Raw genomic sequence first — 16,006 nt, 5'->3', positions numbered from 1 at the left:
CAGGCGCCCCAATTTCTAACAGTTTTCAAGATAAAACATGAGACTTCAAAGAAATGTCCTATTCACTCATTCTTTGTCCCATGCCCAGCCAACATCCACTGCACCTATTCAAACCCCCTCACTTTGGTAGGTCTCTGGTGGACACAGGAAAGAGATGGTAAATAGTTAAATAACTTAAATAGTAAGATAACTTGACTTTTTTTTTTTTTAACATAATGAAGATAATCAGCACGAAGCGAAGGAATTAGTTTAAAACAGTGAATGACTACACGTGTTTCCGAGACAGAGGGTTAGTTTGACTACAGCATTTTCAGTGCCTGGGGAGCGCTTACACGTGGAGTCGCTAAAGCCTGCAGAAGACAAAGCCTTCCCTGAGTTGCAATGACACCCAAAGCATTCAAAGAGTAATCATTTCTACAAGACCCAAACCAGCGGAAATTAAAACAAACACGAGTTAGACACGTAGCGACAGTTCAGAATACCAGAGAAACACATAGTCTTGAAAACAAAAGGGTCAAAGTGCTGATCCTGTAGGATCAGCACTAAAGCGGGGGTTGAAGAACTGACACCGAGGATGCCATCCGAATTCCTGCTTGTCAAATCCACCTGCCTTCGCCTTTATGAGACTAATTATGACGCTTCAGGATTTACTCCGATTTGTGCAAAGCTGTCATTTCAACAGACCTCTGAATCTCCACACGTTATGAGAATTTCAAATGCTAATTAAGGCGATCTTGGCTTTCATGCATGTTTCATGTGGTCCCTAAACTGCGGGGCGGGGGGTGGTCAAAGTGAAATGGGAGATCTCTTTTTGGTACATTCACCTACGATGACTGCGGACTTCGTCCTCAAGCAGCCCGTGTTATCACTTCAGGTAAAGCGTCCTCCTCCCTCCCCGAGATGTGCGGCGACGTTGGCCAATGTGACCCCGAAGTCAGACAAACCAATCAAGCTAGAAGGAAAGGTGTGCGGCCTGCTTTAGAAGCCGCTAACCATGAATGCCGACCCCTCTCTGCCCTGTCACGAGAGAACGTGAGAGACAAACGCTTGCTTATGCTGCCTGCGCAAAAAGGAAACCCAATTCCTGTCCCCGGTCTGACAGCCCACAGCACAGCGGGCTCGGCACTCAGCACGCGACACCGCCAGGGGCCCCGCCCAGACCGAAAGAGGTCCCGCCCTGTTCGTGACATCACGGAAATGAGGGGCTTCCGCAGAGGATGTCCCGCCCCATTCCCCTTTAGACCTGCCCACCTCACAGCCACCTAGAATATGCCTGCTTGCCCCCAACATTTTTCTCCTCGCCGTGAGAACTTCCTCGTGTGACATCCTTTCTTTTTTTCCTTTTGGAAGTTCCGCGTGATCTTCGAACGCTGAAACCCCTCCCACGGAGGCAGGCGCCCTAAAGACAGCCCTGCGCCCATGACGTAATTTGAGCGCCGACGCAGGAAGGACCCCACTTGCTCTGGCATCCGCTTTCGTCACTGTCTCAGCTGAGCGGCGCTGGTTGAAGGGGCACGTGTGCTGCTGAATGGAGCTGGTCGCTGGTTGTTACGAACAGGTCCTTTTTGGGTTCGCAGTACGCCCTGAGCCAGCTGCAGGCGGCGACCACGAGGTAAGAGTGCGCGCCGGGAGGGACCGCGGGAGGAGGCGCGCGGGAAGGTCTGGTCGGGTTCCCGCACGGCCGTGGTAAGCACCATCATCATAGGTAAACACACGGATCCCTTAGGGATTAATTGATGAATCAAACTCAAACGTATAATTTAGCTTTTTAAAACTTGGAGTAGGCATTCTCGTAAAACGAGATCATGTTTTTGGGTTTAGTAGACATTCTGGCCACGGTGCAGGAAGGAAGCTGGCAAATGAGTCCGTTGACAGCCGGTGTACGCGTTCAGGATTTAAAGAAAGAACAGTTCACTTTTACTGAGTTTTTGTCCTTGAATTTGACAAAATGTTAGATCTGGGTCGGGTTAAACCTCTCGTTGATAGTGTCTCCAGTTCATTCAGTGTTTTTGAACCCTCACCACGGAGCCGTTAATTGGTAGTGGAGGTGCAAAGAAGCCAAAGGAATGGGTACAGCGCTAGAGAGCTTGCCGACATAAGGGCAAAGGAGACAAATGCGTGGAAGGAAATTACAACAAAATAGAAGTATTTTTACTGGATGTGTGAGCAGAAAGGTTAAGTAAATTGCTGTTAGTCAAACAGATAGGACATACCCAGGATTAGAAATAAGATCTCTTAACTTTTAATCCAGTAGTATTTTTCCCTAAGCAAACCTAAGTATCTCCTAGAAACCCATTCTTTTCAGTACTTCTTTGTGAAAAAGCCAAGGTGTCAGTCTTGAATTAACCAGAAAACTGGAGGGATATAACTTGAATAATTACTTTGTCTCCTCCTGCTTATTAATCTTTTTGGCTGGAAGGTGCCATCTCTTGAATCTTAAAGATGATGCTATTGTGTTCTCTTTGTAATAAAGTCACTACATTGTTCCAGACACGTAGTGGTCTTCCCAGCAGCCTCCTGAGGCAAATACAGTTATCCCCATGTTACAGATAAGGAGCCTGAAGTTGAGATAGGTTAAGTGACCTGCGCAGTGCCACACAACTAATATTGGGAGACCTGGGACTCACGTCCCTAGGTGTCTCTGAAACATGAAGCTCTTATACCACCCGCTGCTGCTTCTAAACCGAGACAGACCAGAGCTCAGATAATCAACATTCTTTCTGTAAAGTGCACAAGCAAAGATTGTCTTTGATTTACGGTCATAGCAGCCCCTCAGGAATATTGTGCCTTTACTCAAAAGAGGCTCCCTTGGTCCTGATGGATGGAAGGACTGTCTGATGCTGTAGTTACTTAGAAATTAATTTGCAATGACACATCTTAAGTGTGTTCAAAGAAATCTGATGGATTCTTCCTCCGTGGTTTGATTTGCTAATACTCCTTTTTTAAAAAAACTTTTAATGTTTATTTTTGAGAGAGATAGAGTGCAAGTGGGGGAGGGGCAGAGAGAGAGGGAGACAAGAATCCCAAGCAGGCGCCAGGCTCTGAGCTGTCAGCACAAAGCCCGATGTGGGACTCGAACCCACGAACCGCGAGATCATGACCTGAGCCGAAGTCGGACACTTAACTGACTGAGCCACCCAGGTGCCCCAGTTTGCTAATACTTCTTGATGCGTCTCCCTCAGTTTGAGGTGTGTGTGTGTATTCAGCTCTCTTATTCCTTGCACTCAACCAGTTTCACTCATTTGGTCCAAAAGTTGCATATCAATAAGCATAGAGTTCTTGAGATCTCATCATTGGTCATTCTCTAGGGCTTATTTTAGTACTAATGGAGACACAGTGTTTATCCCGTTTATTTTTCTTCATAAGACTTGTCATTTATACTCCTCTCTATGTGATACCATATTTATTTACAGTTTGTCTCTCCCACAGGGATGGCAGTTACATTAGAATTACGGCTTTCTTTTCTTCACTGTTACATATCAACTGTCCAAAATGATGCCAAGCACATAGTAGTCATTTAGTATTTGAACGAATAAATTCAAATCAAATCTGAACATTTGAATGAATGAATAGTGAAGTCTCACCTATAAGTACATATATGAAGGAGTTAAGGATTGGAATAGGACCTTAAAGTAATCCGGTCTCCATAATTGTTTTGGAGTCTTGATTGCCTTCCTGTCTCCTTGCTGCCTGCCTTTTTTAATTCTCAGGGTCTTTGTTTTTCTTAGTCTGCTATCCTTGAATAGTTTTTTTCTCAATTTGTAAGTATCCACTGGTAGTTTTCATGGATTGTGGAACCACTTATGTGTTTCCGGAGAACTGTGATGTGATTGTGACACTGATTGCGTGTTTTACTCTTCAGCAAAAATGGACTCCTGTGGCTGACTTCACTCACCATGCCCACACTGCCTCCTTGTCAGCAGTGGCTGTAAATAGTCGTTTTGTAGTCACTGGGAGCAAAGATGAAACAATTCACATATATGACATGAAAAAGAAGGTAGACCATGGGGCTCTAGTGCATCACAACGGTAAGAAAATTATATCCTTTAAGACAATGGTGAGGCGTCATTACTTGACAATTTGACTTGAGTTGAACAATTCATTAAGTGCCTATTACATAGTAGATTCTGTGCTAGGAAATACAGAAATGAAAAAAAACATGTCTTTTGTTTTTAAGTTCTTCACGGTCCATATTGAGAGACAGAAAGGGGACACTTAACTGCATCTGGGGGGAGTGGGAGGAAGCAGAAAGTTCCCTAAAATGACATCTGACTGAATTATCTTAGAAGAGAAGTGCCAGTTGTTAGCCAGGTGAAGTTTTCAAGGTGGGAGAGAGGGCATCCCAGGCAAAGCAGGAAGTGCACAGAGCACAGTAGCAGCCTCATGCTGATGGCTGACTTCGTTGAGGGAGTACCACGTACCCAGCAGTTTGCCAGTAAGGTACACTTGCATCTTCGGCTTCCTGGAAGAGAAAACCAAGACTCAGGATGTTTTGTGAGTTGCCCATAGTCGCAAAACAGTGGAACTGGAACTCAGACCTAGGTCTGGAGCCCATGTCGTTAACCACTGGGTGCATGGGGACCTGCAAGCAAGTCAGTATTACGAGAAGGTTAGAACAGAGGTTAAGGTGATTGGAGAATTAGACAGGTCACGTCCTGGATGGTCCTTGAGAAGAAGAGGTTAGGGATTGAATGGTAGGGAGGGGCGGTGTGGGCTTGAGGAAAGTGCTGGCACCTGGCATACAAGAGAGATGCTGACCAAGGACAAGCAGAAGGACTAGTGAGAGTCTGCCTGATTGAACTTGGAGGCTGTGGCCCGAGTAACATCCGTTTGCACTAAGCTCCAGACATTTTTGTGGGGAGCAGAAAGTTACCTGGTGCCCATGCAACAGAAGGATTGATTTACAAAGGATTTTGATGAAAGATGGTTTAAGTTGTCAGTCTAGAGAAAATGGGGTGTTAAGGGCCTGCAGATCTCTGAAATAAAAAAGCAGGTGGAGTGAATGAAGGGGGCAAGAAGGGGCTGGTGAAAGGTGAGGTTGCAGGCAGGGAAGAGATTCTTCAAGAGTTGTAATGTGGAGCAACTCTAGGTGGTAACATGTCCTGGGTGTAGGTGCGAGGGACTGAACTAGAGAGGAAGCAAAGGTCACTGGAGTGGAGGTCAGGGCCTGGTGATTCTCCAGTCATGCTTGGGTTTTCTGCACTGATGGTGAAGTTGTCCAGGATAGTGGTAGGATTTAGGAATAGGAAGACTGAATAGGTGTGTGTTTTTCCAGTATTGAACATTATTCTGTTTTTATTGTATTTTCCCAAGGCACAAATAATGAGGTTTAACACGTGTTCCAGGAGAAGGGAAATGGAAAGGAAGAACTCAAAATAGTAGAATCAGATATGTGCTTAGTTTGGGGAAGCTCTGCTCAGGTTGTTGATTTCCTGCTATTAAAGGGAGATAAGACAGCTACGCACTGGTTTCTAGCAGTAATTTGGAGTGTTTGGTGTCTTTCTCAGATGGTCCTTAGCTACTTTGACAAGTTTTTGCTTTTCAAGAGAAGCTAGACTTTGAGTGAGTTCAACATATGTTCTTTTTCCATTCTGCCTCCTATTCCCAGTTCCTACAAGAAAGTCCTCTCTCCCTTAGGTGTGGAAGAAATAATTTAAATCAGTCTGGTCTGCCTAAAGCCATTGGTACAGGTGTTGCACAATGAGGATGGGACTTACTTAGAAGGAGTTTGGATGGGGATGAAGTATGGTTCCTAACTTCCTTCATTCTTTGTATAACTCCTGTTTATCTAACAGTTGGTAATAGATAAGATCTTTACCAAGGTAGGAAATAAGTTGATAGAAAAGAAAACGGGCAAAGGTGGCTAAAGACTCCCACTTTGATAAGGTTGTATGTTACCCCATATATTTGGGGACGGGGCTGGGCGGTGTGCAAAATTATATTCATCAGAGATCTTTTACTCTTTCCATATAAAGGACAAAGTAAAGGACTCACCAGGAGGTGGCAGGTGAACAACAGTGACCCAAGGGTTCATATTCTTATTTGAAAAGGACAAGATAGTAAATATTTAGGCTCTGCGACCATGTGGTCTCTGTTTTGATTGCTCAGCTCTGCTGTTGCAGTGCAGAAAACAGCCATAGACATTTGGGAACTGAACAAGCAAGTCTGTGTTCTGGAAAACTGCATTTATCAAAACAGGCCACCAGTCAGATTTAACCTAGAAACAGTAGTTTGTTGACCACTGAGCTATAGGAAGAGTAAGCTGATGGACACAAGCTTTAAAGGATAGGGAGTTTTATTTGAGGGTCAGGGTATCATACGTTGTCCATATACAGGGACTGCTTTTGGGGGTCAGAAGAATGCTGGGTTCCTCTATCATCTTAACCTCCTTCCAGCGAGGTTAATATTTGAGGGTATGGAACATGTTTGTCTCTATCTCAAGAGCTGTAGAAGAAATTCATGGGAGATTCAGGTTTTAATTTTTGGGCAGAGGGGAGTGGAGTTGTTTGTGAAGAAGTTGAAAAGCTGTAGGAAACTTTGTGAATCATGCAAAGGAGATTATAGAAGGCATAGTTGAACAGTAGAACAGTTTATAAAATTGTGTTAATAAATTCTTTGTGTTTTAAGATTTAAAAAAATTTTTAGTTATTTTTTTTAAAGATTTTATTTTTAAGTAATCCCTGAACCCATTGTGGGGGCTTAAACTTACAACCCCGAGATCAAGAGTCATCTGCTCTACCAACTGAGCCAGCCAGGTGCCCCTGTAATAAATTCTTAGGACAGTGAATGAAAACTGTAGAAATCAAATAGAAAACAGCTCTGGAGTGATAATAATTGGATTCTGGATGATTGGGTAGCTAACTAACTGATTAGAAAGTAATAATCATTCCTCTCTTCTCTTTCAATAAAGAAAGAAAGGGAGGCAGCCAGGGTGCCTGGGTGGCCTCCAACTCTTGATTTTGGCTGAGGTCAAGATCCCAGGTCCTGGCATCCAGCTGCATTAAGCGTGGAGCCTGCTTGATGCCCCTCTCTCCCACTTGTGTTTTCTCTCTCTCTCTCTCCCCCCCCCCCACCTCTTAAAAAAAAAAAAAAAACCCACACAAAGCAAAAACAAAAACCAAAACAAAGAAAAGGGAAGGAAAGGAAGAAGTCATATGGTTGTATATCTTGGTTTGTTTCCCAAATTAGCTGGTTTATTAGTTGGTTTTGTTTGACTTTTGCTCAAACAATCCTAGCCAGCCATCTCCTAAATTTATGATTCTTTACCCATAGAGCAAGTAAATGAACTGATTAGCTCTAGTCTGTATCTACAACTAGAGAAATTCTGTTGAAAGTATTTGCACAGCCTTGAAATTGTATGTTCTGATATGAAAAAATTAATTTCTTCACCTAAGACTTTAAGGTTTATTTCACTAATGCTGACGTTAGATTTTTACCTACCACAGCATAGCCTTCAAACCAGAAATGGAGTTTGCATTCAAAGTGAGCATTAAGTTGGTCTATTTCGGTTTTTCCACAGGCACGATAACTTGCCTGAAATTCTATGGCAACAGGCACTTAATCAGTGGGGCAGAAGATGGAGTCATTTGTGTCTGGGATGCAAAGAAATGGGAGTGCCTGAAGTCCATTAAAGCTCACAAGTGAGTCTAGCCCTTTCCCATTGGTGGTCTCCAGGTACCAGTCAAGTTGGGGGCTAACTGTTGGTTTCCTTGTAGAGGACACGTGACCTTCCTTTCTATTCACCCATCTGGCAAGTTGGCCCTGTCTGTGGGTACGGATAAGACATTGAGGTAAGTCATTAATGCCAAGAGCATCTTTTCTCAGTTGTGGTCTTTGTTCTCCAAGTACAACAGCAGGAACCTAACCATCAGGGTATTTTTTACTACAATAATTAGATACACTTCTGTCTTGTGTCCTGGCTGTCAGCTACTTAGAGATACTGCAGTACAAGGAAAAGCTGAAAGCCAGTGAACCTTTTCATGACGGTAGAGAAAAAAAAGGTCAGACTCTGTGTTCAGACATACACATTACATCCCAGTCATTCATTCGGAGTTGGGAAGCAAAGAGGATGGTCCTAAAAAGCAATGTTTTAAGAGGTGAAACCTTTTGAAAATATATTAAACATTTTAAGTAGGTGAAAGGGGTGTGGGAATGGATGCATTAATCTTGCTTAATGGTAAATATTTCCAGTGTTGTTGTAAGAAACACGACAGTTCCAAATAGCGGCATCTGTAGTAAATTGTCATTTGAGTAAGTGTTCATTATGCTTACCTTTACACCTAGTAAAAGTTACCATGCCATAAGTGAGCTTCCTGTTTTGCAGAACATGGAATCTTGTGGAAGGAAGATCAGCATTCATAAAAAACATAAAGCAAAGTGAGTACTTTTATTTGGAATGTTTTTTATAATTTGATGGAATATGAATGTAGACACACACATTCTTGTGTGCGTGTGTGCTCACCTTTGTTTCCCCTGCATGATGGTGGTTACCTCTTAGAGCAATGCTTTGGGTTACTTTTCCCATTTTCTTTTTTTTCCCATTTTAGATTGGGATTCTTGTTGTGACTGTGTCACCTACCAGCTCTCCGACCTTTGATGATTCTTTAATCCAGTTTATTTTCTAAACCTTAACTTGCAAAATATGCATCAAAATTTCTTATGAAGGGTAAATAGGACAGTGGATGTGAAATGCATGGTACAGCTATTTGCTATTTTTGTTATTACTCTGATCATTGTTTATGAAATAAAAAAAAGCTTTTTTTTTTTTTTTTTTTTTTAACTTGCAGATGCTCACATAGTGGAATGGTCCCCAAGAGGAGAGAAATACGTAGTTGTTATGCTGAATAAAATAGATATCTATCAACTTGACACTGCATCCGTTAGTGGCACCATCACAAATGAAAAGAGAATATCTTCTGTTACGTTTCTTTCAGTAAGTGATGAGAAATCAGTGGTGGAATCTTAGTGTATATGATGATGGTTGCAATTGTTGATGACATTCCGGGTATTCTTTTTCTCTCTTCTAGGAGTCTGTCCTTGCAGTGGCTGGAGATGAAGAAGTTGTAAGGTTTTTTGACTGTGATTCACTAATGTGTCTCTGTGAATTTAAAGCTCATGATAACAGGTATTTTTTTTCCCTTGCCAGTCCCTATGTGTATGTGTGTATGTAAGTGTAGAGTCTCCAGTAAGTGTCATGTATGCAATAGTTTCGTAAGGTAGGGTGCATTCCTACATATATATGATTTCTGGAGTCTGAGAGGATGGTAGAAATGTCTTGGCCTTAGTGCAAAAGTAGGGAAGTTGTCATCAGGACTAGTGATTTGCACAAGATGTTTTTCCAATAATACTAGGCTTGGGGCCTAAAATCAGTCATATTTGAAGAGGAACAAAAAAAAGATCTTGAGCTTTGCCAGGATCTCTCTTGCCTTTTATTTTATTCCTCTTTTCCACTTCTCCCTGTGCACACTACTTGTTTTCCTGCAGGAGAAATATGTGACAGCAATGACTTCTGTTTTATGCCAGTCTTTCTTACCTGTCACTGCTCACTGTATCTCTGTGGGTAGACACTGCTGTTCAGAGTAAAGGCTAAGTGACTTGGCCAAGGTTACCCCACTGTTGGGTGCTGGAGCTGGGATCCAAACCCAGTCCTGTCTGCCTCTGCTTTCTCTACTGCAATTTTGGGAAGGGTGATAATGCACTGTTCTACTTTAATGTGCTTCATTTACTTGTCCTTTTATGTCTTAAGTAAGCCCTAGTTTTTACTTTCCAAATAACAGTTTTTAAGAAATCTCTTGGGAATACTCAAATACTGCAGTGTACAGGCCCTGGTTTTCCCCTGCATTAGGAAGTGTTCATTCAAGGCCATGTCAAAGGTACTTAATAACACTAGTACACTTAAGCTAACACTTAGGATATTTGGCTGTTTATTCATTTAACAAGTATTCATTGAGCATCCATTAAGAACTGCACTTAGTATTTAATGATGAATGGAAAAGACAAGAAGTTGCATTTAGTGGCTCTAGTCGTAGAGCAACAGACAGACGATGAACAAGTAAGCAGGTAATTAGAACAGGAATAGAAATGTGTGCTTTAAGAATAACAGACATAACTTGCACAGTTTGATCCAGAAAGGGGGAGGGGGTAGGACTTGAGAGGGGTAAAAGGGAGCCGTTTCTGAAGAGACGAGCGATGGCACGCAGTCACCTGAGGGAGGAAAGAGCTGGATATATTTTAACAAGAGATGGAAGAACGTTGTGACTAGATCAGAGTGAGCCAAATGGTACATGGCCTTGTAGACTGGTGAAGAGTTTAGATTTTAGCTAAGGGCCTTTGTAGATTTTTTGTTTCCTACTGTGGAAAAATGTAAAGGCCAATAGACCAGTTTAAAGAAGCAACCCCCATAGACCCACCACCCAGCTTCAGCAGTTGTCAGTTTATGGCCAGACATGCTTTATATATACCCCCATACCCTTCCTCCTCTCCTGTGTTATTTAAAAAAAAATTTTTGGGGGCGCCTGGGTGGCTCAGTCGGTTGAGCACTGGCTTCAGCTCAGGTCACGATCTCACGGTCCGTGAGTTCGAGCCCCGCGTCGGGCTCTGTGCTGACAGCTCAGAGCCTGGAGCCTGTTTCGGATTCTGTGTCTCCCTCTCTCTCTGACCCTCCCCCATTCATGCTCTGTCTCTCTCTGTCTCAAAAATAAATAAACTTTAAAAAAAAAATTTATTTTAATGTCTATTTTTGAGAGAGAGAGAGAAAGAGCCAAAGCCATGATTGGGGGAGGGGCAGAGAGAGGGAGACACAGAATCCGAAGCAGGCTCCAGGCTCTGAGCTGTCAGCACAGAGCCCGACATGGGGCTTGAAACCACGAACCGCGAGATCCACCCAGACACCCTTATCCTGTGTTATTTTAAAAAAGATCCTAGTTTTGTAGGATTTTAAGCCTGGGACTAACATGATTTGATTGATAGTTTTAAAAAATTGTTAGCAAAAATGGAAGCAGAGAGACCAGTTAGGCTCCCTGGGAATCCAGAAGAACAGGGGTAGTGGCTTAGGTTAGGGTGGTGGCATTGGAGGGGGGGTAGAAGCGGGTGCGTAGGAGGAAGCCCGTGGTTCGTTTCCATTGTCTTACTTGGCTCTTCATACTGAACTTGGAGTATCTTGAGGTGAAGGACTTTAAGTATCTTTATGTCATTTGTGATAACCTAATTACTTATGGTTATCATGATCATCTTTTCATCGTTTTAACATATGGTTAATAATCCACTTTATCTTAGAACTTAGACCCTGAAAATGGCGCACTGACTGATGGGGATGTGAAGCACAGTTCTATTTTAGCACTGTTCCTTGAGCAGTTTGGAAGCACTTGAAACATTGAAAAATCGAGAGATTATGTGCGTAGAAGCTCTACAATGGTATTGTACTATCTGGGAGAAAGGATCCTTTATGGTGTTAATATTTCTATTTTAGGATAAAGGACATGTTCAGTTTTGAAATTCCAGAGCATCATGTTATTGTTACAGCATCAAGTGATGGTTTCGTCAAAATGTGGAAGCTTAAGCAGAATAAGGTTGGTGTCTTAGCACAATGTGAATGCGCTTTAATGCAAGTCTTTACTATCGGTATTGTTTTGAGTTAAGTGAGGTGGAATATTTTCCAAAGGTCATAAGGCAGAGATCTTTTAAAAAACCTGAGATCTCTTCCACACATGATTGATACTCATAGTTTTAAAGTTAGGGTTCCAAGAGCCACGGTGGGGGTTGGTGTTTTGAGTCTCAGCTGGCAGGATTCGAGAACTCGTGCTTTTTCAATCAGAGAAATGCTGCTTTCTTCTCTTTTGTGTGTAGATTGGTGTTCTCTGTAAGATTTTGTTAGATAAAAATGCTGCCATTACTGGGGTGCCTGGCTGGTCGGTAAACACGTGACTCTTGATCTCAGGGTTGTGAGTTTAAGCCGCATGTTGGGTGTGGAGCCTATTTAAAAAAAAATACTGCCATTACTAAAAACTCAAAAATTCCTGATCAGTAATCTTAGAATAGTTTTGAACCAGATAAGTGGAAAATTAAATCCCTTTAGTGGTCTCACTCTTAACAGATTTTCTTGTTTTTACTTGTTTTGCTTGGTTCTCTTATAAACCCATTCTACAAATGTAGTTTGTCAAGTGTGTGCTTTGTGCAGGATTCTTTGTTAAAACCTAGAAATGAACGAGACACGATCCTTTTCCTTGGTGAATTTACAATTTCTGAATATTCAGAAAGTGCCTTGCGAAGGGCATAGTCAGACCAAACATGGATCAAGATAATGGAATTCTTCCAAACAGTGTATTTTATTCTCAAGAAAATATAGTAAGTTTTAAATTAAGTTCACTCAGGGGTGCCTGAGTCAGTAGAGAATGCGACTCTTGGTCTTGGGGTTGTAAGTTTGAGCCTCACGTTGGGTGTAGAGATTACTTTAAAATAAACCCTTTGAAAAAAAGTTAAGTTCACTTGATTATGGAAAAAGAAAAGTATTTAAAATTCCCCTATGTTAAGAATTGTTCTTTCTTCTGTTTTAGAAAGTTCCTCCATCTTTACTCTGTGAAGTAAAAACTAATGCCAGGCTGACATGCCTTGGAGTGTGGCTAGACAGAGTGACAGACACAAAAGAAAGCCTTCCTCCGGCTGCAGAGCCTTCTGGTAAGTGAAAGTGATTGTTTTTTAGTAATTTGTTAGCTCTTGAATTGTTGAGGTGGAGGACATTCAGATAACTTCACTTCATCTTCAGGTTGTGTTTATTTCAAGAAGGAAAAAGCAGTCTTTCAATGCACTGTCTCGGGGCATCTGGGTGGCTCAGTCGGTTAAGCATCCGACTTCGGCTCAGGTCATGATCTCACGATTCATGAGTTCGAGCCCCGTGTCAGGCTCTGTGCTGACAGCTCAGAGCCTGGAGCTTGCTTCGAGTTCTGTGTCCCTCCTTCTCTGCCCCTCCCTTGCTTGTGCTCTGTTTCTGTCTCTCAAATGTAAATAAAATATTAAAAATAAAATAAATAAATAAATGCACTGTCTCTTGTGTTTTAGTAAGTAAAGAAGAGTCCAAAATCAAAGAGGAAGCTGGCAATATAGTGCAGGAAGAAGAAAGGGAGTCCAAAGCTAATACGAAGAAATGTGGTTTAACTGATGACAGTAATAAGCCAACGAAAGGAAATAGCCTGGTGTCAACCAAGAAGAGGAAAATGGTAGAAATGTTGGAAAAAAAGAAGAAAAAAAAGAAAATATGAGTGATACAGTCAATCCCACATTCCTTCTATGAGAAAAACTTATTAGATGGAATCATTCTTTTCAAATGTGCCTGCCTTCCCTCCACGAGTAAAAGCTAGAAATTTCTTCTTTTGGAGAAGATGTACAGCTTAAAAAAACAGACAAACACATTTAGATGTTTTCTATTTTTATTTTTAACAATGGTAAAACAATTTTTGGTAGGCAGTGTTCTATTATATATTATATATTGTGATATATAGTATGTTAATGTGTAATATATAATTTTTACCATTGTATAAAGCAAATAAAGATCTTAAAATATTTAGTTTAAAATATGCACAGTTTTGAACACATTCCTTACCAGAGATGGGTAAAAAAGTTGTTTTTCAGATTTTTCTCCTAAATGGGGGAAGAATAAAACTTAGCCTTCCTTTGGCTTCTTCAGATGATTCTAGTACTTTTAATGCAGATTTTGATCCTTTTCATAACCAAGGTATAAAAAGATTTTCATACCAGTAAGTATATATTAAGACCAATTCAAAACTCATGGACACGTAAAATATGTATGCATAAAGTGTATGCTTAAATTCAGGGCTATGTCCTTAAGAAGGTTCTTAGATTGCCAAACCTCATCAGACTACTCTGCTTCCACGCTGTGGATGAGAAGATAATTGAAGGTTTGGAAAATGACATTTTCAGGGTATGTTGTTTTTTTTCCCCCATCTGTTTCAGGCCAACAAAAACAGTCATTTAGTTAATCCAATAAAGATAATCTTAAATTCAGCCTGTTAATTATAATCTTGTCATCTCTCTCTTCCTTGCCCCCCCCCCCCCCCCAGTAGATTCCTGGGTATTTTGAAAAGACACATTAATAGAGGATCCATAGATGTGAATTAGCTGACCAGATGTCAAATACCTAAGGCTGACAGGGGAATCCCTCCTGTTCAGGCAAATTAAAACATCAAGCATTTGGGCACTGGAATTGCCACTCACTTCACAGGAGGAAATCATCTAGGAAGTGAGCCAGAATCCGTGTCTGACATTTCAGGCTACCTCCTCGTTAACTTCAGGCCTAAAAACAAAGATGAATATAGATTTGGGTTTTTTATTATGTTTTTGTTTAAATATTTAATATTTTTTAGAGCAGTTTGAGGTTTGTTTATAACAAAAGGGAGAAGGTGCAGAGATTTCCCCTGTACCCGCTGCCTCTACCATGCACAGCCACACCCGATATCCACATCACTCATTAGAATGGTACACTTTTTACCAGGGATGAACCTACACTGACGTGTTCGATTCACCCAAAGTTCATGGCTTACCTTGGGGATCACTCTTGGTGTTGAACACTGGATGGGTTTGGAAGAATGACCTATTGTAATCCACAGAGCATTTCCACTGCTCTGCAACAACTCTTGTGTTCTGCCTGTTCATCTCTCCCCTACCCAACCTTCCACGATCACTGATCTTTTTATGGCCTCCATAGTTTTGCCTTGTCCAGAATGGCACGTACTTAGAATCCTACAGTACTGTATCCTTTTCAGATTGGCTTCTTTCACTTAGGAATATGCATTTAAGTCTCTTCTGTGTCTTTTAATAGCTTAATAGCTCATTTCTTTTTAATGCTCAATAGTATTCCATTGTGTGTGCCACACATTACCACTCATTACTGCTGGAGGACATCTTGGTTGCCTCCCAAGTTTTGGCAGTTACGAACTTGCCATAAACATTTGCAAGTTTTGGGGTGGATGTGTTTTCAACTCCTTTGGGTAAATACTAAGTAGTGTGACTGATGGACTGTATGGTGAGTGTATGTGTAGGTTTGTGAGAAACGGCCATCCTGTCTTCCAAAGTAGCTGTACCATTTTTCAGTCCAGAACATTTGTCAGTGTTCTGGATCTTGGCCAATCTTGTGTCTAGTGGGATCTCGTTATTTTAATTTGCATTTCCCTGAGGACCTACGTGGAGCTTTTCCTATGCTTATGTGCCATCTGGATACCTTTGGTAAAGCGTCAAGCTACTTGGCCTATTTTTTAGTTAAATAGTTTCCTTACTATTGAGTTTTAAGAGTTCTTTGTACTTTAGGGGCGTCTGGGTGGCTCAGTTGGTTAAGTGTCCGACTTCAGCTCAGGTCATGGTCTCACAGTTCGTGGGTTCTAGTCCCGCATCAGGCTCTGTGCTGACAGCCTAGAGTCTGCTTCAGATTCTGTGTCTCCCTCTCTCTCTGACCCTCCTCCACTCATGCTCTGTTTCTGTCTCAAAAATAAATAAAAATTGTGCGTATGTATGTACACACACACACACACACGAGTTATTTGTATTTTGGATAGCAATCCTTTATCAGATGTGTCTTTGAAAATATTTTTTTCCCTGTGAGTAGCTTGTCTTCTTATTCTCTTGATAATATTATCTTTTGCAGAAGTTTTTAATTTTAATGAAGCCTAGCTAATCAATTATTTCTTTCACGGGTCATATTTTTGATGTATCTAAAAAGGCTTCACCATCCCCGAATGTCATCTAAGTTTTCTCTTAAGTTTCTTTATGGGAGTTTTACAGTTTTGCATTTTCCATTTAGGTCTGTGGTCCATCCTGAGCTAAGTTTTGTGAAAGATGTTAGGTCTGTGTCTAGATTTTTTTTTTTTTTTTTTTTTTTTTTTACACATAGATGTTCAGTTCACCATTTGTTGAAGAGACTATTTTTGTTTTGTAGTATTGTCTCTGCTCCTTTGTCAAAAATCGGTTGTACAGTTGACTCTTGGACAATGTGGGTTTGAAC

General features: G+C 41.4%; 1 protein-coding gene across 2 annotated transcripts; it reads left to right on the top strand.

Annotated features, from left to right (window-relative positions):
- The first annotated feature begins 1,453 nt into the window (after nucleotides 1-1,453).
- PAK1IP1 (PAK1 interacting protein 1) lies at nucleotides 1,454-14,016 on the top strand. Of its 2 annotated transcripts, none has more exons than XM_003985813.6 (10): nucleotides 1,454-1,612; nucleotides 3,863-4,028; nucleotides 7,520-7,640; nucleotides 7,716-7,790; nucleotides 8,324-8,376; nucleotides 8,787-8,932; nucleotides 9,027-9,124; nucleotides 11,468-11,567; nucleotides 12,552-12,672; nucleotides 13,054-14,016. In XM_003985813.6, the coding sequence occupies exons 1-10, from the start codon at nucleotides 1,529-1,531 to the stop codon at nucleotides 13,251-13,253; spliced, it is 1,164 nt and encodes a 387-aa protein (XP_003985862.2). In that variant the 5' UTR covers nucleotides 1,454-1,528; the 3' UTR covers nucleotides 13,254-14,016. The 2 variants fall into 2 exon arrangements, with proteins under 2 accessions (XP_003985862.2, XP_023109457.2); XM_023253689.2 differs by lacking the exon at nucleotides 1,454-1,612 and adding an exon at nucleotides 1,652-1,705.
- Nucleotides 14,017-16,006: the final 1,990 nt, after the last annotated feature.

The sequence above is a fragment of the Felis catus genome, chromosome B2, assembly GCF_018350175.1.
Source record: "Felis catus isolate Fca126 chromosome B2, F.catus_Fca126_mat1.0, whole genome shotgun sequence".
NCBI classification, from domain to species: Eukaryota; Metazoa; Chordata; class Mammalia; order Carnivora; family Felidae; genus Felis; species Felis catus.
This window is presented reverse-complemented; position numbering and strand designations above follow the sequence as displayed.